Source organism: Ambystoma mexicanum, chromosome 7q (assembly GCF_040938575.1).
Source record: "Ambystoma mexicanum isolate Mex_15411 chromosome 7q, UKY_AmexF1_1, whole genome shotgun sequence".
Lineage (NCBI taxonomy): Eukaryota > Metazoa > Chordata > Amphibia > Caudata > Ambystomatidae > Ambystoma > Ambystoma mexicanum.
Genome location: NC_090941.1, coordinates 138,235,657 through 138,261,943, shown reverse-complemented (window position 1 = coordinate 138,261,943; position 26,287 = coordinate 138,235,657). Strand labels below are relative to the sequence as shown.

Sequence of the window (26,287 nt, the reverse complement as noted above, 5' to 3'; positions counted from 1 at the left end):
GATTCTGCCGCTCCCGGAACCAATGGAATCAGGACATGAAACACGAGGGTGAAAGGAATGTCTTTGTTGGAAACCTGTTCCGATAAAGCCATGAGTAACAAACTGTAACATGCCCTCTGCAAATTGTCAAAGGTGTTGATTGTGGAGTTAAGCACCGATTCCACGGGCTGTAACTGGTATTAACGGGCTGGTGGCCCACGTTCTTTAACGAGGGCCCTTGGACGTTAACACCTGTTCCAGCCCCTGGAACAGGTGCTTAACACCATTAGCACGGCGGGTTACCAAAGATGTAACCCAGGGTGCTAAAAATAAATGTAAAAAAAAAAGGCTTTAATTCATTGAACGGGACGCACGGGCGTCCCGTTCAATGAATGAATTAAATTCTTTTCTAAGATGGCCACCATGGAAAGGGACGGCGGGGCTTTTTGGAAACACTCTTCCCTTTGCATTGATATTGATATTTTATTTGTATCACGCTTGTACACAAGTGGTTCAGAGCGTGGCAAGGGAGGGGAACATGGGAGAACAAAACAACGATCTTACTAGGCCCAATGACATTGAGAAGGACAAGTGAATGGGGGAGGGGGAAAGTGCATGGAAGGGGGGAGAAGTGGAAAGTGCGAAGCAAAGAAGAAACAGATAAATAATAATAAATAAATAAATAAAGGCAACATACAGTGCATGGCGGCAGGAGAAACGGGGAAGCAGCTACAGCGGCAGCCTGCGCCTCCACAACAAAACCGGTAAGTGGGGGTGGGAAAGGGAGGGGGGGACAGAGGGTGAGGGGAAGATGGCGGCGGGGCGAGTCGACCGTCGGGTGGGATGGAACGCAGGCTTGCACCGGCGGTTCAAGCCTGCGTTCCTAGCCACCTTATTGGCTGGCACCCCCCCACCAGGGTGCTAATTAAATCATAGGACTATAAGACCTTATATCTTATATGTAAGAAGGAAGTACAAAATAGAAACTAGCCATTCTTTGACCCATGCGTTAGATCACCCTATTGGCTGTCCTCTCTACATCTCCTGACAGTGGCACATCTATAGACTGAAGGCTGACGTCACAGCTCCTAAGCTGCCCTTTGTTCTACACCCATAAACACGACAACAGTGCCCCGGCAAAAGACACCGCGCCAGCTCTCAGGGTAACTCACAGCTGTGGTCTGCGTCATCGCGCTACCCAGCATGCACCCTCAACCCACCCCCATTCCTTACTCTTTACAATACCTGTCAGTGATAGACTGGCCATTTCCATCCGTTCTTTTGGTCGCTTTGCTCTTCTTCTGGGACCACAATATACCGCTTGCACCCTCTAGCCCAACCTTAAACCCCACCATTTCCTCACACAGCGATTTCTGTACCAGACCATGTCGCAGGTATATTGTTTCATTGTCCCTATCGCCAAATGCTCAATTACATCCGAGAGCTCATGAAATGTGCCTGGGCATGCCCGGCAAACCTTGCTTAATCGTAATTTTTCTTACTACGAGGATGATAAAGACTGTTACCGAAAAGTAGTACAATATTAGTATTTTCTGTTGGGAACAGTATTTATTCTTAGCTTCAGGGTGTCACAGTTCCTTCCTCCTGGTGGCAGTTGCACAGTACCAATTCTGTTAATGGCAGACTAGTAGCCAATCTTCATCTACTACTATTTTTCTCCCCCGATTAACAGAATACAACAATCAATGATAAAATGGTATTTCTATGTTTAATGCATTACCTTCTTTCGTCAAAGAATAGGGGTAATCAAACTCTGCCACATAGGTGATCACAAGACTATTTGCTCAATTTCACAATGTCATATTAGCCCTGGCTGTTGACAGGAGCAAAATATATGATAGTGTGCCCTCTCTTGGGGATGACTGATTTTTAGTTTGGGCTATTAGGTGGCGCTAAAAGCGCTACCTTTATTAGTTTGGGCTATTAGGTGGTGTTGAAGCCGCTACCTTTAAGCCAACACATTTGTCATTAAAATGAGTCATGAGGCTGTATGCTCTTTGTCCAGAAGACCTGTGTTCTCTCCATGGAGCATTACTTACTACAATGTTTTCATGAGGGTTTATTTGCTCCATATGTCCATTTTGAAGGAGGTCAGTGGGTGAATGGGCTGACCAGTACTTAACTGAGCCTGGTGCCTTGTTAGGGTGCCGAAACAAATGAAGGAACTCCGAGTATGTACTCTTTGAACAAATATCAGAGTACTGCCTCTATGTAGATCCGGGTATGGGTTACGTATAAGATAAAGAAGATAGAGGCGGGTCTGAAGGTTCGGAAAAAAGGAAGAGGACTGAAAGGGGGGCTACTTTCAGTAGTTTAAAACTAATTTAATCAACATATAAACATTATTCATTGTGCAATTCATTTTCTAAAAACACATAAAACATCTCAATTTGAATATATAGCTTATTAATCAATCACTTTGCCAAACACTACCAATTATGTGGCCAGGTTATCACATCATGCAAAGATTATGTGCTTTGTTGGTTCCTAGTTTTTCAGAATCTAAGAAAACACTGGTATTTTGCATAAACAATGTTTTAGTTCATTGCATTAATTCTTTTTCACTGTGGTAACTTTATGCAGTGGTATCTCACCATGTTTCAGTTCTCATAGGACAGAATCCAGAACCTTCATCAGGAGTTGTTGCCCTGGTGTTTTTTTATGCAGGCGTATAGACTACGCTATAGTCCCATTGATGGTTTTCTTAATAACCTTCCCCTGTACTGGTGTATTAAGAGGGCAAGCCAGTCTTATTTGACAGCGATGGGTGCAGAGTGCGTCCTTCCTAATCCCTTTATCTGGCGAGCCGCTAATCCTTTGCGTGGTAGTGGTAGGAGCGGGAACACTCGATTCTGTCTCATGAGGTGCTTTGCTGGATCAGTGGTACCATTTTAAATCAGGAATTGTTGTCGTGTTCGTGCCTTGTTAGGGTGACCAGAATTTCTAAACCAAAAACCGGGACAATTTTGCTAAGATAAACATAGAAAATGGACGTCAAAGGCAGATCCATAAGACCAATCAGAAGAGCTAAACCCACGGAACAGTGGGTATATCACTGCTTTCTTCATTCCATCTAATTTTAGGGCATCTTTGGCTTTGTTTTGGGTTTACAGCAACAACCAAGTGAGTGTTTTAAATATCTCTAGGGAGATGTTGGTTGTTTTTCAGTGGAGTACTGGAACGCACTTTTGAGGATGAGTCATCATAGAACTACTACTAGGCCACTGGCTGTAAATTAATTGCTTCTATTCCTTCCTTTCCATGAATCAATTCGTCATTGTATTACCTTTTCATTTAATTTGTTTGCTATGTTCTATCCCATGTCTTGTTTCCACTGTCTTGCATCTTTTTTTGCTTTTTCTTTTCTTTTTTGTCGTATAGTTTTCTGTCTTTCTGGCACAACAAAAACTTTGTCTTTCTCAGTCACACGAGCCTGTCCTTCCTTGTACTTGACTACGACCAATTGACAGAGGAATGGTCCAATGTGCAGACCTTTCATAAAACTGGGACATTTGGTTATTTTACAGAAGCTTGTTCGTATAGGATGAAATAGTGTAAAATACTGACCCTGTCCCCTGAAAAGTGTGATGCACGATCCCCCTATGCAGTCTCGTTCAGAGAATGTGTGGATACTGCCTATTGCAGGTGCGTTTCATGTCACTGAGCCAGGTATGCGGCGCTGCCCCCTTTACTTCCATCAGAAGGGTCTGTTAACTTGCTTCAGTTTTTCTGCTGCTTCCACACAGGATGCAGCGGTGTACTGTCTACTGTAGGCTCAGCATGGATACTGCCCTACATTGTTGCCAGCCAAGTGCTTCAGAAACGCAGAGAACCAACTTGTTATGTTTGTGCACTTGATAAAACAGCAATAAAATGCACACAAACAACTGCCCTCCACGTTTACTGTATGCCAGATGGGAGAGGAGCTTTGTCTTGGCAAACGCACTGACCACCTAGGGCCCCTCAGGTTTGCATTGTCTTGGGGTTCCTATGGAAGCAGTTGAACACATACCTTCGATGCTGGCAGTTTGGAAATGTTCGAGACATGTGAAACTTTCACTCAGAGTGACACAAGTTCTACTTTGGCAACATATTGGTAGATTCTGCGACTGTTGTATTCGTTATTGAACCTGCACTTGTTTGTTTATTGCATTTATAAGGCGCACCAGACCCAAGAGTAGCAGGGCGCAGAAGGATATGCGAAGCTTACAAAAGTTACATAATTGTACAGGCAAAAACGAAAAATCACATTACAAAATCACATTACACGAGATAATACAATATACAAGACTTAAGTTGCGCAGAAGGGCAAAGTTATTTACATCTTGGTAACTAGGGATGTACACCATTTACAAATTTACAGTCTAGCAGGTCGTACTAGCGTATCACAGTTACAGAGGAGAACTAGTTCTCAGTCAGGTTGAAGTGAGTGATTAGGTTCTTTATGAAAAAAGAGTAGGGGAGGTCGCCTCTCAACTGGTGTGGCAGGGAATTCCAAAGTTTAGCGGCCTTCACAGGGAAGCTGTTGCCGCCAATCCTAGAAGATTTGAATCTGGGTACTACCAGACAGTTAGTGTTAATGGTTCTAGACAGTCTGTTGGATGTTCTTCTAGATATTCTGTCAATAAGGTAACTCGGTGCCAAATTGTGTAGTGCTTTGTGCGTCAAGGAGGCGATTTTTTAATTTTATTTTTTATTTATTTTTTTAACTTTTATTTTTTGTTGGCAGAGGCATACAGCGTACACAGACATCAGAGCAACCAATACTTTCAATATATAAAGAGATGAGCACAATAGTATACACAACGAATAGTACATCAGTAGGTGGGGAATAAGACATCATGGGGCATCCAACATTTCAGCACTCAACGGAGAGGTCTAGGAGGAATTGTCAACAGTAGAGTACTCATCCAATCTATCCCGGTAACTGTTAAAAGCAGACCATATATTTCGAGGGCGAGAGTGCGCAGGAATTGTATTAAGGAACTCTTCTTTGCAGTTACCGGACCAAGTGAATAAGTTTAACCATTTCTGGAATGAGGGGGGGAGGAGCACTTCCAATTTTGTAAAATACATTTTTTAGCAATTATACAGCTCACATTCAGGAATTTAGCCATGTTTATAGCCCCCTCTGACTGCCACAATCCAAACAGAACTCCCATCGTGTCGGGGTCAAGAACAGCGTCAGTGATTTCGGATAGTGTTTCTAGGACCTTTTCCCAGAACGCGGCCAGCCTGGGACAATCCCAGAACATGTGTAAGTGATCTGCGCCCTCCCTGCCGCAACGAGGACAGAGCCGTGGGCCAGATCGTGCAAAGTCAGAGATCCTGCGCGGGGTGTAATACAGCCTGTTCAACAGTTTGTATTGTATGGTGTGATAACGAAAATTTAGGGAGACTCTGTTAGTGTGAGAGCACATCTTTACCCATAGATGGTCAGCGAGTTCCAGCTCAGTCGCCCAGTTGTCCCGGGCCCTGGAGGGTTGGGGTGGAGCAGCAGTGTGCAGGAGTTTGTAAAGTGAAGACACAACACCGCGGGCGCTGCCCGAATTGGCGATATATGCAATCCCAGGGGAATCCGGGGGTTCATTAGGGAAGTCGGGCCAGGTATTTCGGAAGGCGGCACGGAGTCTATAGAATTGCAGTAATTCCAATGCCGAGCCAGAGTGGCCCGGTTTCCACGTCTGTGGTGTTATGAACTGTCCATCTGGGTAGAAATCGGTTAGGGCGAGGTATCCCAAGGTCTCCCAGTGTTGTCTCAGGGCTGTGTCGTGTGTGTGTTCCAGCCCGGGGAATCGCCAGACGGGGAGCCACTTGTAATATGGGTGTTGATAGGCGCATGCTTTAAATAACCTACCCCAGGCTTGCACGGTAGTTCGGACCGGGTCAATGGGCGAGTCCGGCTCGTACCGCCGGTGTAATATTAATGACATGATGTTGATACCTGCTGCAGCCATGGTTTCGCCAGGGTTTCCAATTTGACATGGGGGCGTGGAGAGGACCCAGGGTACCAGTAGGAAGCGAACGGAGCCTGTGCCGAGACTCAGTATCGTAGCATATTGGGCGCGTACCAGTAGGAAGCGAACGGAGCCTGTGCCGAGACTCAGTATCGTAGCATATTGGGCGCGGTGAACCCACCTTTGTCGTAAGGGAGTGTCATATCGGGCCATTTTTTACACACAGCGCCAGAGTGCCACAAGAACTGAGCGCACAGTTTATGTAAATTTGTGACGTATCTCCTACCGGGCCAAATAGGTACGTTGGTGAATATGTACAGCAGTTTGGGGAGCAGTATCATTTTTACAAGCGAAAGTCTCCCAGCTAGGGATAGTGGAAGTGAGCGCCAGCGCGTCATTTTGGTTTCAGCCTGCTCAGCCGCAGCTAGGTAGTTATCTTTGAGCATCGTGTCTTTGGTCAGGGACACCTGAACTCCTAGGTACTTAATACCGTTAGGGGACCAGCGGAGCGGGTACTCAGTAGTAGGTTGGGAAGTGGAGCTGGTGAGGGGGAAAAGCTCGGATTTAGTGTAATTTATAGTAAATCCAGAGTATGTGCCTATCCGGGTGATGTCGCGCAGGATCGGGTCAAGGTGAGTCTCGGGGTCTCTAACGAACAATAACACATCATCGGCATAAAGCAAAATAATTTCCGGGATGCGCTGCAGCCGAATTCCCTTACGCGAGTGGTGCTCCCTGATATGGTCCGCCATAGGCTCGATAACCAGGGCGAACAGGATCGGGGAGAACGGACAAACCTGTCGGGTGCCTCGGAAAAGGGGGATAAGACCGGACGTCTGAGAGTTGAAGCAGACCCTAGCCACAGGGGAGGTGTATAAGAGCATGATATAAGCGATCATGTTAGGCCCTATGCCCATAGCTTCCAATACTAACCACATTTACTTCCAGGACACCATGTCACAAGCCTTCTGGGCATCCAGTGTGACTGCGACCACCCTTGCACCATGGTCAATTCGTGACATAACATTAAGCAGCCTTCTAATATGGTGGGACGTGGACCTTCCGGGCACGAAACCTGACTGGTCATCGTGAACCATATATGAAATGACTGGAAGGAAGCGATTGGAAATTACCTTGGCAAAGATTTTAGTGTCCAGATTCATTAGCGAGAGAGGCCTGTAGGAGCCGCACTCGTCGCTGGGCTTGCCGGGATTGAGCAAGACCGTTATGACGGCCTCGCGTAGTGTTGGGGGAAGGGACCCTATGCGGAGCGATATGTTCCATACTTCCAGTAGCCTGGGGGCCAGAATGGCCACATGCTCCTGGTAAAATTCTGCCGTTAGCCCGTCGGGGCTCGGAGCCTTTCCTTTAGGGAAACTGGAAATTGCCTCAACTATTTCGTCCAAAGTGATTGGGGAGTCAAGCTGGTCTCTGGTTGCGGAGGAGATATAGGTGGTAGGTATCTGCTCGAGTAAGTCCTGCATGCGGGACTCACTACGCTCGGGGTGTTGGGAGTATAGATCCGAGTAGAAGTCTGTAAAGACCTCCAGAATCTGCTGGTCGGACTACTGTACCTCACCCTGGTGGTCCCTGATGCAGATAATCTAGGTTTGGCCCCATTCACCCCTCACCAAGGCGGCCAATGTTCTGCCGGGTCTGTCACCCTCTCCGTACTTCCGTGCGGCCTGTGGGCGGCTGAAGTACTGCACTTCCCTATTGGCCTGTTCATTGAAAAATTGGAGCTCTTTGCTAATTTGGGAGAGAATAGCAGGGTCAACTGAAGTCGGGTGTGCTCGCTCTAAGTCTCGTAGCTTGGCCTCGGAGCGGGAGAGAGCTGCTCTTATGGTCTTAAGGACTCCCGCCTCTCTAGAAATGGACATTCCCCTGATAAAGGCTTTAAAGGCATCCCAGCGGACTCCCAGAGTGGTGGACTGGGGCTTATTGTGCTCAAAGTAGGACTGGATATCGGCAAGGATGTCTGCCCTGAAGACAATGTCCTGCAGGGCGGATGACTTAAATCGCCATGTGTGGGTGGTATGGGCCGGTATGCCCAGTTCCTGGGATATCAAGATCGGTGTATGATCTGACCGAGTGCGCACGAGTATCTGCGTTTCGGTTACTCTGCCTAACAATGCGCTTGGCAGTAGGAACATGTCAATCCTAGAGGAGCTGTTGTGGACCGAGGAGTAGTGAGTGTACTCGCATGATTGTGGATGCAGTGCCCTCCATGTGTCACGAATGTCAAGTGTTTTGCAATGTGCCAGGAGCCTGCCTGCAGCGCCGGACAGGGGTCTAGGGGCCACGCCCATTCTGTCTAGCGTAGTGTCCAATATTAAATTCATGTGTCCCCCCAAATGATCTGCACCCCCACATAGCCGAGCAATATGGATACCACCAGGTCTACAAAGTCAGGGGAGTCTACATTGGGGCCATAGGTGTTTACTAGCAGGTATTCTCTGCCAGCGATCGTGCAGTGAAGGAGACGATTTTTAGTTGTATTTTGTTCTGGGTAGATAGCCATTTGTGATGACGTCTGATAGCAGAGACGTGCACTCTTTTGTTGACGCCTAATGCAGCTCTGATGGCATTGTTTTGTAGTAATTGGAGTTTATGGATAATGGTTTCATTAGCACTACTGTAGAGGGCGTTAAAATAGTATAATCTTGATCAGATTAATGCTCTGGCCAGTATGAGGCAGCTATCATTAGAGAGGAAGGGCCTACCTGCTCTGATCAGTTTACAAGTGTAGGCTGTGGTGGATGCCAGAGAGTATAGTTGTTTATTAAAGGACGCACAATATCATGCAACGCTTACTGTACATACACTTTGGAGTGACAGAATTATCCACTAGCCAGCAGTCTGTGAACTGAGAGATGTATTGAAAAACATGGCAGTGGTGGTTGTGAAACATTATAGAAGGCTTGCAAAAATTGGTTAGCAAGTCAGAGTCATCATGTAGTTTCAGGTTCATTGGTCAGATTCCTGATTTCTTTTTTTCTTTTTTTTTTTTAAAACGTGAATCGGTGTGATCATGCTACTGCTAACAGGTTATGCACGTACATAAATGCGTTTATTTATCCCGTGCTGAATCTTTGCAACTCCAGAGAATACAACATTCAACCATGCACTGATTCTTTGTTTGGGCTATTGGGTGTTGCTTGCAACACCTAAAACTATTGCATTGGAGTCGGATTAAAGCTATGGAGTACAGCTAGGGAGAAATGACATGAGGCGGAACACCTACTGTCTTGTAAGGCCTGCCTTTAGCCACTCGATTTATTAGCACTGTGCGTGTCCCTCACTGAAATCCTGTTAAAAACAAGCATTGTCAAAGCCAACATGTTTGACTTGTGCATACGTTTTAAGCTTTTGCTAGGCACTGCTATTACATGTCCAGGTACTTGTTCTATTTTGCACCTTCTGCCAACAAGGGGTAGTTAATACCACTACGGCGGTGCCTAGTAAATATCTTTTCCATGCCCACACAAGCCCAAACGATAGCCATTGCCAGTGCGTGTTTAGTCTGTAATGCTGCTCTTGATTATTCCCTGATTGCATCCCCTCCAAGACAGATATCTCACAAGTACAGAGGAAAGAGGACCGGACATAGGAGTATGACCTGTACTTTAGGTAATGTTGTACATTCTTTTTTCCTTGTAATTTGAATAAACCCAAGTACCAGATTGTCAGTTAGGTTTTAACGATTACATGGCATTATGTCGATGTGCCATCATTCTGATGCCTACCGCTCCAAATCACATTAGTTCCTTGGCAATGATTCACGGGTTCCTGCTTTCCCATTTACCTGGCAGCCGTCCTCTCAATTCCCCCCCCACTTCTCCCGCATGACTCACCCTTGTACTCCAAAGCCACCTCATCACCCATACCACTCTTGTCATCCTTACCCGTTGCCAGCGTCATCTGCTCTTGATATCCCACCGTGCTTCGTGCAGACCATTCTCCACGTCTTTCGTTCTGGGGGATCCCCCTCCCAATGATATGCACCTAGAAGGATTTGATCCACAACTCTCTGACTTAGCAAAATTCTTAGACTTCAGCATCCATTGACAACAGTCTATCTTTCCCAGTGCTTGAAATGGAAACCATTTATTGGGGGAACAGTCACTTCTTAGGATTAAGGATCTGAGAGTTGTGTCTGGGACCCACTAGGTCTGGAGGATGGAGCGGGGCTCCGGAAAGACATTTTTTTCTGAAGCCCCGCTCTCTTGTTCCGGACCATTTCCTGCACTGGTCCTTGCAGAAACAGATGACCAAGAAGGCTCAAACAGCTGACTCCAAATCTCCACCCTTTGTAAAAAATCAAACCATTCATCCTGCCACAGGACTTCCAGACCGTAGTGTAGACCTTGTGATCTCGCACATCGATTGGGGAAATGCTCTCCTTACAGTTTCTCCTCACTTGGCTCCCCTAAGCAGTCCACCACGCTGCAGCGAGTTTTATTAAGGTAGCACAGAAATTAGACTGAATGACCCCCATCTTACGTGAACTACATTGGCTTCCTCTCCAGGCCAGGATGCTGTTCAAGACTGCATGTATCATCTACAAAGCAGTCACGAGAAAGCACCAGCGCACCTGGCAGCTAAACTTCACATATTCGGTGGCACATGCTCATTGCGCAGCAAATTGACCAACTGGCTTGAATCACAACCCGTCCGCAAATAGAAGACCTGCAAACAATCCCTTTCTTGTCACTTACCCACCTTCTGCTACTCAATCCCGGTGTCGGCTCAGAATGCCCCCACAATTCCCCAATTTTGCAAATCTCTCAAAACATGGCTTTTTCAACATCTGACCAAGGACTAATTCCAACGGTCGTACATACCGACGCTTGGACCTTAACTCGCAGTACTGCACTACTCTTAAAAGATGCCAGCCCAAATGCTGGCTACCCACACTCGGCGTTCTGCTGCTCTCGAGCTAGGGCTGCGCTTTAAACAATAAGAGCAAAATAAAATATATATACCCCCCAGTTGTCTGCCCCTCACCGATCTCCCTGCATCACACTTCCACCGCTTCCCCCACCTACGCATCTGATCTAATTTCATCCTTCATGAAGTGCGTGTCTCAAGGTGTCCGTGGACAAGCTTATCTCCATGCAGAGGAAAGATTTCCCCCACTCAAGCTTTAATGTGTGCCCAAAAGCGAATTCAAGTTAATGGCGGAAAATGTTTTCCACAGCTCTGATCTTTACATTCAAATGTAACAACCATTTACAGGACAGGTACTTTTGTTCTGTTCAGGTGTGTGTTAGTAAAGTTTAGCTTACCAAACTACTTTTTAAATATACTCGTTGTTCTGATATGTTGCCCCAATGTGAATCTTCTCGGTAATTTGGTGTAGAGAATGCATCAACCTGCTTAGATTCTGCAGTTCACTTGAAACCATTTCAACTTGTATTCCTTTCTGAAGAGACGCCAATGCCTGGGTTCAAAAACAGCAACAGTCATTCGTTTTACAAGGAAAGGCTGTGCTCAGCATTTCTACATTTCCAACGAGCAGATTATACTTCTCAAGTATCTCAGTTTGGGTTGTCTAATTATAGGATATCGTAACAGCAGATAACAGAGTTGGAACCACTTCACATATGATATAGTATTTAGTAAATGTTAGTTTGCATTGAAATTCACAGATAACGCGATGGCACGTAATATGTATGATATGCCGTAAACATTGACATGCGCACCCTGAGCCCAAGCTATGCCTGAACCAAATGCAAGAGTTTCTTTATTTACTCACAAAGCGTTGTTCCGAATTCAGTCAAGCCATAGGGCTAGGTGCCCAATTGTCCCAGTCATATGTGGCCCCTTCGGCTCTTCCTGGATTGTAAACCAACAGCACTTCACATTCAGGCCGTCAGCCTCGGACTGGCCTGTAGGGCAGTAGGCCCATGGCTGAACCAAAAACGCAATGGTGTGGGCCAGTTTTTGGGCCAATGTGGGACAGTTTGATGAGTGACTTCACTATGCGGATAGTAGTTTTTGACCAGTGTTGCCGAATAATATTCTTTTAAATGCACAATTTGCATCACATTTAGTCAAAAATCTCCCCCTTGGGTACTATTCAAACAGTGTTACAAAAGGAATGAATAGCCATTTGCAACCATGAACCACTTTTTCCATGGGTGCCCGAGACAATTGTATGGCCCAGTCCGACCCTGCGGGCACTTGTGTTTTCACGTTCCCATTATAAGTATGGCTTTAAAAATCCCTGCATGGAACGTGTTAGCTACAAAGCTAGAACCGGAAAGAGGTGTAACACCGGACTTGATGCCATTTGGCAGACATGGAAGACGGACCATGGAGCGGGGAGACTAGGTCGCATACTACTTTTAGACAGATTAGTTACATCTATGATATGTTTACCAACATATCCTATTCGTTCATGCAGCACGATTTATTGTTAAGGCTGTAGTGATCATTTTTTCTAAGGGGAAATAGAATCAAGATAAAAAATATATAAGTACCAGTATAAATAAATGTGAGCTAAAGACAAAATTCATAATGCCACAGTGTGTATCCAGCATACTGCTCCGAAAACCTAATTGTAGCACCATCTATCCTAGTTAATAAAAGATCACTCCTTTCTTTTTGGCCTTCCTAGCTTCCATCGTGGTTCAAACGTGCTCCGAGGTAATCGAACACTTTAATAAGTTAATTTCTTTCCACTTCCAGCTGTAGTAGCATGACCTGCCATGCTTTGTGCTTTTGTGACGCTAAATTGGCACCCTTGTGGTGTGGCGCAGCCAATTAGGTGGTTTGGAACACAGCATTATCTGCTAGTTTGCTGGCCATGCTCCGAGCCAGCTCCTGCTAGCCGCACCTCCATCCACTATTTTTCCGCATAACTCTGCAGAGTCATCCTTGTCCTCACCTGTATTTTGGCACAAAGTCTCATAATTAGCAGGCACTCATTTCAATGGTGACCTCAAGGGATGGCAGTACTATGTGCTAGTTCCCCACAGTCCAGCAGATTCATTCGGGCAATGACCTTGCAACAATGGTCCATTTCAACATGGTACAGCCCTTGATCAATGCCAGCCATTATCGCATAGTTCAAACTTTATTCATGCATATCTTATTGAACTTGTGCCTCTGCTTCTGGAGGTCCATCTGCATTATATATATAAGACCACGCCATTTTTATTTTTTTTTCTATTGTTTAAAGCACAGACATGGCTCGAGAGCAGTGGAGCGCTGTACAGGGCATGGATAGTCAGTATTGGGCCTGGCATCTTTTAACAGCAGCCCGGTACTGTGTGTTGATGCATGTGCACCAGTTTGTGTACCCATTGGGATTATTCCTAGGTCATTTATTGGTTAAAAAAAAAAGCCATATTTTGTGAGCTTTGCAAAATTGAATAATTGTGGGGGCATTCCGAGGCGATGCAGGCATTGAGTTCAGAGGTTGGGTGTGTGACAAGAGAAGGGTTGGGTCCTCTGTTTTAGAGCGAATTGTGATAGGAGCCACGTGGTCTTTTTGCTGCGAATGGAGCGTCTGCATCCAGATTTGATGAGCCGAGTCACGAGGTACGCTGGTGTGCTATGTATGACTGCTTTGTAGGTGATAGATGCCGTCTTAAACAGTATCCTGGACTGGACAGAAGGTCGGGATAGTTCACAGAGGAATAACTAACATTTCACCTATTTCCTGTCAATGGACAGCTCAACCTAACAGTTTGAGTATTTTCAAGCAAATGACGGACTTGAACTTGGTAAATCCATGCTCTGACCATCTCCCCATCTTCTAATAATACAATACCTGCTAGACCCCCGATAGTTTGTGCGCATCCTTGTTTAAAAGCTTTATTTTATTAGCTAGGTCATTAATTCAAAAGGCAAAACAACAGGGTTGCTATTAAACACTGTTGCCCAACTTCTTTGTTAACAGAAACATGTCTGGAGATTTCACCGCCTTACCCCAATCTATCAAAAGTGAACTTCCTGCTAGACAAGACTGCATTAGCAAACCGTAGAGGGGACGGGGCACGCAATGCCTTTAAAGTGCTGCACATTTGGCATCATTGCACACAGTCAAACCCTTTTGAGAAAATAACATGCTTCTCTCCTCAAGAACACACATTTCTGCACCAGTAAATGCAGCCTAAACACCTGAACTCTTGTACTTCTACCTCGTTTCATGCCTGCTTTTAAGTGAGATGAAATAACATGCTCAGTTGCCCAAGTGTCTAGACTATTCCAAAGCACTTTTAGAAATAGCATCTATAAAACATCTATTAGAGAAATGGGCAGATAATTTGCTAAGTCCTCTTAATGCCTTTCTTGCAGATTGGCATGATCTCACCCCAAAAGCGACAGCAGGTTTTCATTCTGCTCATTAATTGCATTGAACAGTTGTGTTAGCAATGTGACCCATAAAACTGGTTTTTACTTTAGTAATACTACTGGCTGGCAATGTGTCAGGTCCTAGGGCATCACCCACCTTCTTGACATTAAGAGCCACAGATAACTCTGTTTCTGCAACTACCAAGCGTTGTGTGTCTGGACATGCCAGGCAGCACCAGTTAAAACTGCCACTGTGGGATAATCGCATATCTTGGTACAATCAGTGAACCCCGCTATTCGGTAATACTGGTTTCAGGGTTGGAAGAGGTCTGACACACCTCTTTGGAGACAGTCTGCCTAAAAACTTTGATTTTTAGAAAGGGTGGCCTTATGAAGAGTTGCCATCTTTTATCCTGATCATCCCTTTTTTCGTTACTGATGAGGCTCTTGCAGTACATGTGAGCATGTTTTTTAGGTACTGCTTTTTTATGGGCTGCATCGCCCATGTCATCCACAGAGCTTGATGCTGGTTTGGCCCAAATCTAGCTTCGCTATTGGTCGTGCACAGCCTTTCGAGAAGCTGCATATCATTTCATCACTAGGTGGCACCTTGCCATTTAACAGGGAGGTGGGGGGGGGGGGGGGGGGTGGAAGCACCCACACCCGCACCTTCATGATGAGTGGGAAGGAGGTGTGGCGTAGGTGTCCTTTCAAGCACACCTGCGTTCAGACGCCCATCACTCTCAGTAGCAGAGGTGCCTGCAGGTTGAAAGCCTACATGGGGACCAGGTTTTGAACTTGGCTAAGCTTCCTTAACTGGGTGAACACCTCATCAATTGGGTGATGCATAATCAACTGGGTCCCAATATTTGACCCGCCCTGCTTTCGTTACTTTTAATGCATTCATTAATTCAGACGTGTTACAACAGTGCCATTAATTGAATATTTGTGATTTTGTTTTGATGTATCCACTGTTTTTTTCTGTTCTAGGTCATATTGCCGCATTTTAAAGCCCAAACACAAAATAGACGGATTGTTTTTTCCCATTTTTATGTTGGCTTTAAAATGTGGAAATATTACATATTGGCCCCCCTTGTTCCCCACCCTGACACACTGATTCTCTCATTAATCGTGGGGGGGGGGGGGTTAACCCCTCATTTCCCAACCCACCACACCATTCCCGCCTCAACATGCATCCACCCCACACAAACGCACACATACACATACAGACAAAAACTGACACACGGATACAGACAAAAAAAACTCACCTCTCACTCCCGCAACGACTCGACTGGGCTCACAGAGCCCGTCAGCCCCTGCACACACTCATGTGCAGCAGGGGCGTGACAGATCGATTTAGAAAGATCGATGCGGTAATAGGGCGGTCTTTCTAAATCGATCTTTTACCATTTCATTTTTAAAAAGGTTTTTTGACCTAATCCCATGTTTTCATGTGTTTATGTATACTGTACATTTATGGTTGAAGGAAATAGCACTGTGAGTATTTTTGTTGGATCAATGCAGTATTTACTACTTTTACAGAACATACTGAGTACATAGGGCATAACATTATGTTCTACATGCAACACAAACAAACAATTTACTGCAATTTACACTTCTTGATGAAACCCCCTTCCCACTCCACCACCTTACTCAAGAGTGGTGGTGTTCAGCTCAAGTTGCCTTCTTCTTACCCGCCTTCCCTCCTCCAGCTGTTGACACGTGATGACAATAGAATTCTATGGTGCAAACACCTTGTAAATGGCCAGATGTGGTATCAAGCACTCTGGAAGAAGTTAACCTCGCCATTTGACTAGTGCATCTTCGCCATCACCCCACAGCCACCACAACTGGCCACCTAGTATAAAGCCAAACTAAGAAATGAACAAAGCCACCCTAAGTGCTGTGCAAATTGCAACCACTCTGCTACAAAGTGGCAATGACATTGCACGGTAATGCTATGCGCAATGTCCATGCTGCTCCCAATGCATCTTTCTTTTTCCATTCATACTGTTAGAAAAGCAACAAAAACAATCATGTGTTTAGGCATTTGTCTTATGCCAGTTTATGACATCATTTAGTCTATTAGTTACATCATATTGGAGGTATTAATATCACATACCAGCTGTTGCTTTAAAAAGGACAGATAGTCACACCATTGCTTTGCCTTTAAGGGTGCATGCGCCTATATGGATTGTCTTTAAAGGTGCATGCACCTATATGAGATTAATACAAACTACACCATCTATTCATACGCATAGAGACTACAAACCGGATGTCAGTTGCTGTTCTTGTGCATTATTATTTACAGTGTAGCTGGCACACGCTATTTTGTCTCTTGTCAGCTTGCTCCACCACTGCCCAAGCACCCTACTGTACTTCTGAATTCCTTCTCCTATCTGCCTCTGAGTGCCTCTTGCAGCAGTGTGTCAGATTCACACCTGACCCACTTTAATCCACTCTCCTTCTGTAATGTAATAATATGTTGTTTTATAAAACTTTTATACTTGGCCAATCACCAGTGCATTGGGCTTACGATGCCGGTCACGTGTCCGAGAAAATGGAATATCGTGCTCCCGTCCTAGGTTTAAACAGATTGTAGACTGTGGAGGAGCAATAAAGGAAACAAGGGCAAAACCTGAGCAGGGAGAGAAGTTGGAATAGGATAGAGGGACACAGAACTAACACATTGAGAATATAGTTGAGATTGTGAGAGACGCAACATGATTGTATGTTGTATACAAGGGGTGCTTGTGCAAAGGTAGGTAATGGATTAATCAGAAAGCTAAAAAAGGGAAAATAAGAAACCTTGTGGTAACAAGCATTTTCCATTGAAGGCATTGTCGGCTATTGTGAAAGAAGTACTAAAATTAATGGAAGCATGGTTTGGCAATGGCCTTGGGATGTGCTCGTGAATTCCATGAGTTGGGGAGACCAGCATTGTTGGGTATCATCGTTTAGGCACCCACTGCAAATCCCTGGTGTTTATTATTGGAATGCCAAGCTAAAAGTCAGAAGGGACACATCCAAGTATACCTTGTATAAAAGACATCATAGTTGGCAGTAGTTACCAAGAGGCTCCGATACACCCACTAATAAACGTGTGTCCTCTGTCCTAAGATACGTAACATCTGCAGTCTCTGATGGTATAGGTTTAGAGTTCGAGATGGGGTAACTTTAAAGACTAGAGCAATTAAAGATTGATCATTTATATACTACAGTAAATCATTTTTTGAGTGGGTCCTGTACTTTGTTTCCCGACACATGCTATGCAATATTAACATTTTATAACCACACGAGACGGTGAGCACAGTTGCTCTCATTGGGAGACTTATTGCCGCTGCATAGCACATAGTTCACCAACATTTGGCTCCTTATATATTTTGTGCTAAAACTTCAATTAGCTGTAGAAAGCCTAGTCAATGTTTAGGGATCCTGGGAGTCATAATGTAAAATATCCGGAGAGCTGCAGGTTGCAGACACCTAGCATACATAATATAATGCTACTTGGTGTTATCAAACAGTAAATGTTTACTGATAGTACAGGTAAACCACTAAAGTATTTTTTAAATGTGACAACAGTGGCTGCTTTGTGCACACACATTTAAATGAATAACCCAGTCCGACTTTATAGCGACTTTTTTGGATTGCATTGTTTCATTGAATTGCTAGGACACAGGGGAGACATTTGGAATATGCCAAATACAGAGGGTATCCAGTTCCGAAGTTTTGGAGAGGTAAACCGGCAAACCTACGAAGGGTGTTCCCATTTGTCATTCCAACCTCCATATGAAAGATTAAATCAAAAGGAGAAATTAGTGCTTCACCTATGTAGAATGTTATCCCTTGACAACATAAGGCAAACGGCAAACGTTGTTACACTTAAGGATCTACAGCCTTTGACTCTCCAGATGTCTTGGACTGCAATTCCCATCAGCCCTAACCAGCATTGTCAACGACAAGGGATCAAGAGAGTTTTAGTCCAAAACATCAGGAGGGTTAGGAGAGTTGCAGGTTGCCATCTCCCATACACAATCCTCTGCTGTGATACAATGCAATGCCATTGTCATTTTGTAGCTGCGAGCATTGTGACGAAGGGGGATGGTTGATGCTCTTCTACCATGCCACAGGCTTCTGGACATTGGTGGTGTAGCAGGGAGCAGGTCACCTCCGGTGATAGGCCAGTGGAGCATATTGACATCTTTATGGAAACTATTGGACTGCTATGGTTCATTTCACATCTTTCTCACTTACGAATTTTGTGTTTTGGTGGAAATGTTAATCTCTTGAAATATGCTTGATACTGCCTCTGTTTGCACGTTTCACCTTTGCACAGGGGACTCAGTTGCTGTCAGGTGTGCACCTCTGGGGGAGGCGGTAAGCAAGGGGACTTGAGCATTTCAAGAACCTAAAGAACCTACCATGACACAATTAAAGTATTAAGAAAGATAGTGCATGTCTAATCCCATTTTCATTGTTTGTAAATTAAGCTTTGACTCTACCAAGTCAAATACTTAAAGAAATAAAATAAAATTGCTTTTGGATGGCAATGAGGTTGGAAATGTGGGTATTAACGTGAAACGCGAATTATTAGACCTTGCTCGACTTTTCCCCCCTAGACATCTGCTGTGAGATTAGCTGCATACTTTATTTACTTTGACGCCCGTCTGCATATTCGATTTCTGTAGTTTGATAATTAATACAAATTTAAATAAAATACAAGGTCAATTTCTAAAGCAACCTGGAAAAGCTGGTATTCACACCTGCTCCTTATTTGGAGGGCCTTGTGCGTTCCCCTTGCCAATCCAATGCTGTTTGAATAAAACCTGCAGAAACACAGATGGGCCTGACCTCGACTGTCTATGACGGGTACAGCAAAAACAAAGAGGTGATGGCTGGAAGGTTTAGACTGAATCTTGACCACTGGCATTGCTCGGGGCAACCCTCCAGACCATCGTTCTTCGCCTGCCAAGCCATTACAGAAGGGGAAAGACCATATGCAAATCAGGCTTGGCCCCACCCCAAAAGGGGAAGTCCAGCCCGAACTGCTAGGTCACATCCCTTCTGCACGAGACCACAAGCATCCCCAAACATGTTTCACCCTTGTTGGGGATCATCAGTGAGGAGTAGCTTGGGTCTCTAGGCCCAGCAGGCACGGGACCCACGTCTGGGCATACCCGTCCCACTCGGGGTGACAAAGCAAAAACAAAGAGGTGATGGCTGGAAGGTTTAGACTGAATCTTGACCACTGGCATTGCTCGGGGCAACGCTCCAGACCATCGTTCTTCGCCTGCCAAGCCATTACAGAAGGGGAAAGACCATATGCAAATCAGGCTTGGCCCCACCCCAAAAATCAGGCTTGGCCCCACCCCAAAAGGGGAAGTCCAGCCCGAACTGCTAGGTCACATCCCTTCTGCACGAGACCACAAGCATCCCCAAACATGTTTCACCCTTGTTGGGGATCATCAGTGAGGAGTAGCTTGGGTCTCTAGGCCCAGCAGGCACGGGACCCACGTCTGGGCATACCCGTCCCACTCGGGGTGACAAAGCAAAAACAAAGAGGTGATGGCTGGAAGGTTTAGACTAAATCTTGACCACTGGCATTGCTCGGGGCAACCCTCCAGACCATCGTTCTTCGCCTGCCAAGCCATTACAGAAGGGGAAAGACCATATGCAAATCAGGCTTGGCCCCACCCCAAAAGGGGAAGTCCAGCCCGAACTGCTAGGTCACATCCCTTCTGCACGAGACCACAAGCATCCCCAAACATGTTTCACCCTTGTTGGGGATCATCAGTGAGGCGTAGCTTGGGTCTCTAGGCCCATCAGGCACGGGACCCACGTCTGGGCATACCCGTCCCACTCGGGGTGACAAAGCAAAAACAAAGAGGTGATGGCTGGAAGGTTTAGACTGAATCTTGACCACTGGCATTGCTCGGGGCAACCCTCCAGACCATCGTTCTTCGCCTGCCAAGCCATTACAGAAGAGGAAAGACCATATGCAAATCAGGCTTGGCCCCACCCCAAAAGGGGAAGTCCAGCCCGAACTGCTAGGTCACATCCCTTCTGCACGAGACCACAAGCATCCCCAAACATGTTTCACCCTTGTTGGGGATCATCAGTGAGGAGTAGCTTGGGTCTCTAGGCCCAGCAGGCACGGGACCCACGTCTGGGCATACCCGTCCCACTCGGGGTGACAAAGCAAAAACAAAGAGGTGATGGCTGGAAGGTTTAGACTGAATCTTGACCACTGGCATTGCTCGGGGCAACCCTCCAGACCATCGTTCTTCGCCTGCCAAGCCATTACAGAAGGGGAAAGACCATATGCAAATCAGGCTTGGCCCCACCCCAAAAGGGGAAGTCCAGCCCGAACTGCTAGGTCACATCCCTTCTGCACGAGACCACAAGCATCCCCAAACATGTTTCACCCTTGTTGGGGATCATCAGTGAGGAGTAGCTTGGGTCTCTAGGCCCAGCAGGCACGGGACCCACGTCTGGGCATACCCGTCCCACTCGGGGTGACAAAGCAAAAACAAAGAGGTGATGGCTGGAAGGTTTAGACTGAATCTTGACCACTGGCATTGCTCGGGGCAACCCTCCAGACCATCGTTCTTCGCCTGCCAAGCCATTACAGAAGGGGAAAGACCATATGCAAATCAGGCTTGGCCCCACCCCAAAAGGGGAAGTCCAGCCCGAACTGCTAGGTCACATCCCTTCTGCACGAGACCACAAGCATCCCCAAACAAGGGCGAAACATGTTTGGGGATGCTTGTGGTCTCGTGCAGAGGGGATGTGGCCTAGTAGTTCGGGCTGGACTGCCCCTTTTGGGGTGGGGCCAAGCCTGATTTGCATATGGTCTTTCCCTTCTGTAATGGCTTGGCAGGCGAAGAACGGTGGTCTGGAGGGTTGCCCAGAGCGTTGCCAGTGGTTAAGATTAATTCTAAAACTTCCAGCCATCACCTCTTTGTTTTTGCTATGTCACCCCGAGTGGGACGGGTATGCCCAGACGTGGGTCCCGTGCCTGCTGGGCCTAGAGACCCAAGCTACTCCTCACTGATGAGCCCCAACAAGGGCGAAACATGTTTGGGGATGCTTGTGGTCTCGTGCAGAGGGGATGTGGCCTAGCAGTTCGGGCTGGACTGCCCCTTTTGGGGTGGGGCCAAGCCTGATTTGCATATGGTCTTTCCCTTCTGTAATGGCTTGGCAGGCGAAGAACGGTGGTCTGGAGGGTTGCCCAGAGCGTTGCCAGTGGTTAAGATTAATTCTAAACCTTCCAGCCATCACCTCTTTGTTTTTGCTATGTCACCCCGAGTGGGACGGGTATGCCCAGACGTGGGTCCCGTGCCTGCTGGGCCTAGAGACCCAAGCTACTCCTCACTGATGAGCCCCAACAAGGGCGAAACATGTTTGGGGATGCTTGTGGTCTCGTGCAGAGGGGATGTGGCCTAGCAGTTCGGGCTGGACTGCCCCTTTTGGGGTGGGGCCAAGCCTGATTTGCATATGGTCTTTCCCTTCTGTAATGGCTTGGCAGGCGAAGAACGGTGGTCTGGAGGGTTGCCCAGAGCGTTGCCAGTGGTTAAGATTAATTCTAAACCTTCCAGCCATCACCTCTTTGTTTTTGCTATATGACGGGTACAGTACACTTTTTTTCTCAGATCTTGAGTTAGCATGGTATCTCTGCCACCTGGAGAGTTTAATGCAGGCAGAAGGAGGCATTTGCTTTTCTACGCTCTGCAACAAACTATGAACTAGCCATTGTTTTTGTTAATGCAGTATTTGGTAACAAATGGCAAAAAAAATGACATCTGCCCTTCTGTGGAAAATCCAAACTGTGCTATATGGCGTACAGTTTACATGTTAAAGGACAGCCTGCTTATTTGCCAGTTTCCTTGGTAGTTTACGAGAGTCTCATGGAAACTCCTAGCAGAAATGACTTATTCCTGGAGTTTGACTAGCTCAAGAGCAGAGCTTTTTCAAATCCAGCCTTTTATGATCCTCGGCTGTTCATCACACTGATGATTTAAATTCAGATCTTGCCTGATCTGTTCTACTTTTCTAAATGATTTGCACCTATGTACCCTGAACCCCCAAGTGTATCCGCAATGTATGGCAACTGCAGGGGGAGGGTGTAACTGTTCAACTAGAGACCCAACCGCAGTACAGCAATTGCGGGACCTGTAAACCAGGACTGTGATCTTGGTAAGGCAGCAACCTCTCAAAAGTAGTCTCTTCGGATGGATGGACCAGCAACAATTCTGGCAACTAGTAGAAAGGGCATTGAAGCTGACAGGCCATATTGTACCAAAAGTGGTTTCCTGGCAGGCACAGTTAACTTTGCTTTATCTCTGCCATCAGCCACCTTTCTAAATTATATGATTGGGATTGTCTCCCTAACTAAATCTCTGTACTCAATGGCTTCACCCTTTAGGACAGCCTTTCCTTCAAAACACAGTTCTTCAATTCCTCTCAAGGTGATAACATTCCCCTTTGGCTGTATTCCTTCCTCTCTTCCCAAGGGCTCCCTTGCCTCCAGCAGGGACATCCTCTACGGCTCTAACAAGCAAACAAATCAGCTGTTATCAGCACACAACGGGTGAGACACAGTATCCCCCTTCTTTGAATACCTTTTCCCCATATTCCAAAACACTGTCCTCCCTCCTCCCTGCTTTCCGACATGAACACTTAAGCACAACACGAAAGGCGACGGACTAACACCAGAGCCATTTACCTGACATGTCCCAATACAAGGGTCAAGCAAAGTCAGGCAATTGACCAAAATCACACACACCTGACGGCCCTTTCACTTTCCCACTGGGATAAAAGGTGGAGCGCTAGAGCACAGGAGGAGCAAGGCAGATCGCATGACGTGAGCGCTAACTCAGCACGTCAGTTCAAGAAAAGGAGAAAGACGGCACATACCGAGAGGGTGACAAGGAGAGAAGCAACCTTGTAAGACCGCAAACAATAGCGAGTGTGTGTTGCAGCAGATGTCAACAGTACACAAGACCCTGACCCGCTGATAACCAAGCCAGGGAGAGAAGCTGATCTCCTGAGTATCGACCTTGACTCCAAAGAGGAAGAAGGCCAAGTGGTTCATCACAGCCGGTGAGTCGAGGGGAGAGTCGATAAGAAACCAAACTGTGTTGACTGAAAAGTAGCAAACAGCTAATTGAACTGTTAAAGCATTAAGAACTATTGAAGCTAGAGGGGGGAAACCAGCAACAGAGGAGTCCGGCACCACGTGTGTGCTCACTCAGGAATCTCTGGCATTTACCCGATGGTTGAAACTACGATAACCAGAAGGCCTTGGAAGAAGGTGAAAAGGGGGTCAAAGTGGTCATACAAGGGTCTTGTAAAATCCTCTTTACAGTCGAGAAAGTCTTTGACCGACAGATGATTGTGAAGCAAAGGGAATTGAATCCTGCTTGTTAAAATTGGCGAATGAACAGTGTGTTACAGAAGTTGGCAAGAGTGAACCCAGCGAAGGGATGCTGACAAAAAGCGGCGCAGCATGAAGTCTCAATGAACAATATGTTGACGGGAGTGAACCCGACCGAGGGATGGCCACAGTGAATTGTTTGAAAAGACATTACGACTCATGAAAGTAAGAAAAGCCATAGTGAAACCAAAGGAGGGAGGCTGACGTCTAAAAGGGGTCCTAGCCCGAACGAGGGAGATCCAGGGGTGGAAAGTCATCACCCAGAATTCATTGACAAAGGAACTGTTTATTTGATTTGTTGAACGTGACTTGTGAGGGGTCTGCACCTGGAAGAGGGGGAACCAGGGGTGAAGCCATCACCCAAAATATACACGGAACAGAACTTTGTGTTTGTTTGTTGAAAACATCAAGCCCTCGAAGGCAAGAGACTTGTTATCGAAGAACCTGATATCTGGTACTGAACTGTTGGCTCGTCCTAGGAAAGCTCGAGCGTGTGCTGTGCTCCAAAGTCCCACCATGTCCCATGCAGGAAACGTGGGGAAGGGAGACCTCAAATACCACATCCTGACTTGTGATTTGTGAACACGTCCTTCTTTCTTGAGAACATTATCCCACACTTCTTTTTGTATTTAGAGTAAGGATTGGCAATAGGTTTTCCTTAGTGTAGGTCTTTTTATTTTGACACAACGCCACTAGGACTGCCTTAATTTTCTTTTGATGGTCGAAGCTTGCTCCCATCTTAGATTTAGGTTTAGATTAGGCATTTTTCCAACCTACCTTTGCAGTTTAATAAACACCCTTGAACTGTGATCACTTATGTCTGTCTTTACTGTTGCCACCATGAATTCCTTACACTATGGACCTGCTGTTCTCTCAGGGAAAGGACCCAGATTGAGATTTAGAAAGCCAAACCAATTAATTGTAAGGGGAATCTAGCCTATGGATGTTATTGAACATCATTAAGCTGAATTAAAGTCACACGTTTCCGTTGAGTGTTACCAAATAGTAGTGTGTTAGGTTCAAGGAGCAAGTATCCTATTGGGGGGAGGGGACACTGATTGTGGAGCCCCATTAAGCCATTAATATCGGAGAAGCCATCCTGTTGTTTTATGTTATATTTCATCATTATTTTGGCCCAACCACACAAATATCTCGAATAAACCCTACTTGAAGTATAAGGTTGCCTGCTACTGGTCCTGCTTGCTTTTTAGCACCACCAAACTACAGCATATGTTGGAGATGCTCCTGCTGCAACAAATGTCCTTTGGTTAAGTGATCCACTGCTTCATAGATCTAGGCCAGCACTAAATCAAATTTCAAAACAGTAAAAAATATGCCTGTTCTGTACTAGAATAAAACCTTGGTTAAGCTGTACTTGATGCCTCAACCTATTTGATTTACAAACAATTGTGTCAAAGCTCTGTTGGAATCCATTGTCTATACTCTGAACTAAATAACGTCTCGGCAAACTGAGCATCCTGGCTTGACTGCAGCACTGTTGAAAGTGTCATGTTCAGAGATATGTAATTGTGGAAGAACAGTGCTCTGATCTCTTGGCTAGCTTCTGCGAGGCAAGCCCAGTTTACAGAAAGGGAAACAGTCAGGACAGAAGCATATCTGCTGATTCATCGACTGAGAATTGGGAGACAACGCAAAGTTAACCTTCCCATACTAAAATGAGACAACCCCACATCAACATACAATCAAAAGGGAAAGTACACAGCACTGTCTACAGTATATTTAAAAATGGCATAACGTTTTAAAGAAGTAGCTGCAAAATTATATGTTTTGATCAGTTGTTTTGTTTTGTTGGTTGACAGGTGTTGGATGCGGGCATGTTGAAAGAATTTGATGAGCCATTCATTTTACTTCAAAATAAAGAGAGCCTGTTTTACAAGATGTTGCAGCAGGTGGGCAAGGCTGAGGCTGCCTCACTCACAGAAACAGCAAAACAGGTAAAAGTTATAATTAGGGTTTGGCGCAACATTATTTGTTTCTGCATGCTGTATATAAAATAAAGGAAGTTACCTATCAGTACGTGTGCTGCATTGCTCTTATGCATGCAGTACACATTTGAACATATAGTATATAAATATATTATGTATAAGATGTTGACTATTTAACACAGGCATGGGGGGGGGGTGGCCAGAGTCCATGCTGTGAGGACATGCCTGGCATAAGTTCCTGCCTGGATCCTCCTAATGACCCTTCCAGCGGTGCTGTTCAAAACTTTATTGCACTCATTTATGCTGTCTTGGTCCATGGGTACAATGGGCTGCCTTTGGGGCTTCTAGCACAGAGTACAGATCCGCCAGGAGGTGACCCATGGGCTGATCCTAAACCGCCTGCCTAACCAAGATGATGGCCATGCTATGCTGAGCGCGCGGTGCGGGCTGACTAAGCGGAGGCAGCTCTCCGCGCTGCCTCACTCCTGCGGCCAGAGCTACGGTCGTGCACACTATGAGCCGTAACCAGAGCTACAGCCACAAGCCGTCTGAGAAACGGAGCAGATACATTGTGGAAAGGGATGCGTGTGGCCCCCTGGGGTGGAGGGCTGTGGCGCGCTACAGAGGTGAGCCTGGCACGAGGG

At 46.0% G+C, this 26,287-nt stretch overlaps 1 protein-coding gene across 2 annotated transcripts in view; it reads left to right on the top strand.

Moving 5' to 3' along the window:
* ABCC4 (ATP binding cassette subfamily C member 4 (PEL blood group)) overlaps positions 1–26,287 on the top strand; it is a 2,280,107-nt gene that overhangs the window by 2,215,814 nt on the left and 38,006 nt on the right. For both annotated transcript variants that reach the window (XM_069639145.1, XM_069639144.1), the window contains exon 30: positions 25,518–25,652. In XM_069639145.1, coding sequence (XP_069495246.1) covers positions 25,518–25,652 — 135 coding nt within the window. The remainder of the gene's footprint in view (positions 1–25,517; positions 25,653–26,287) is intronic.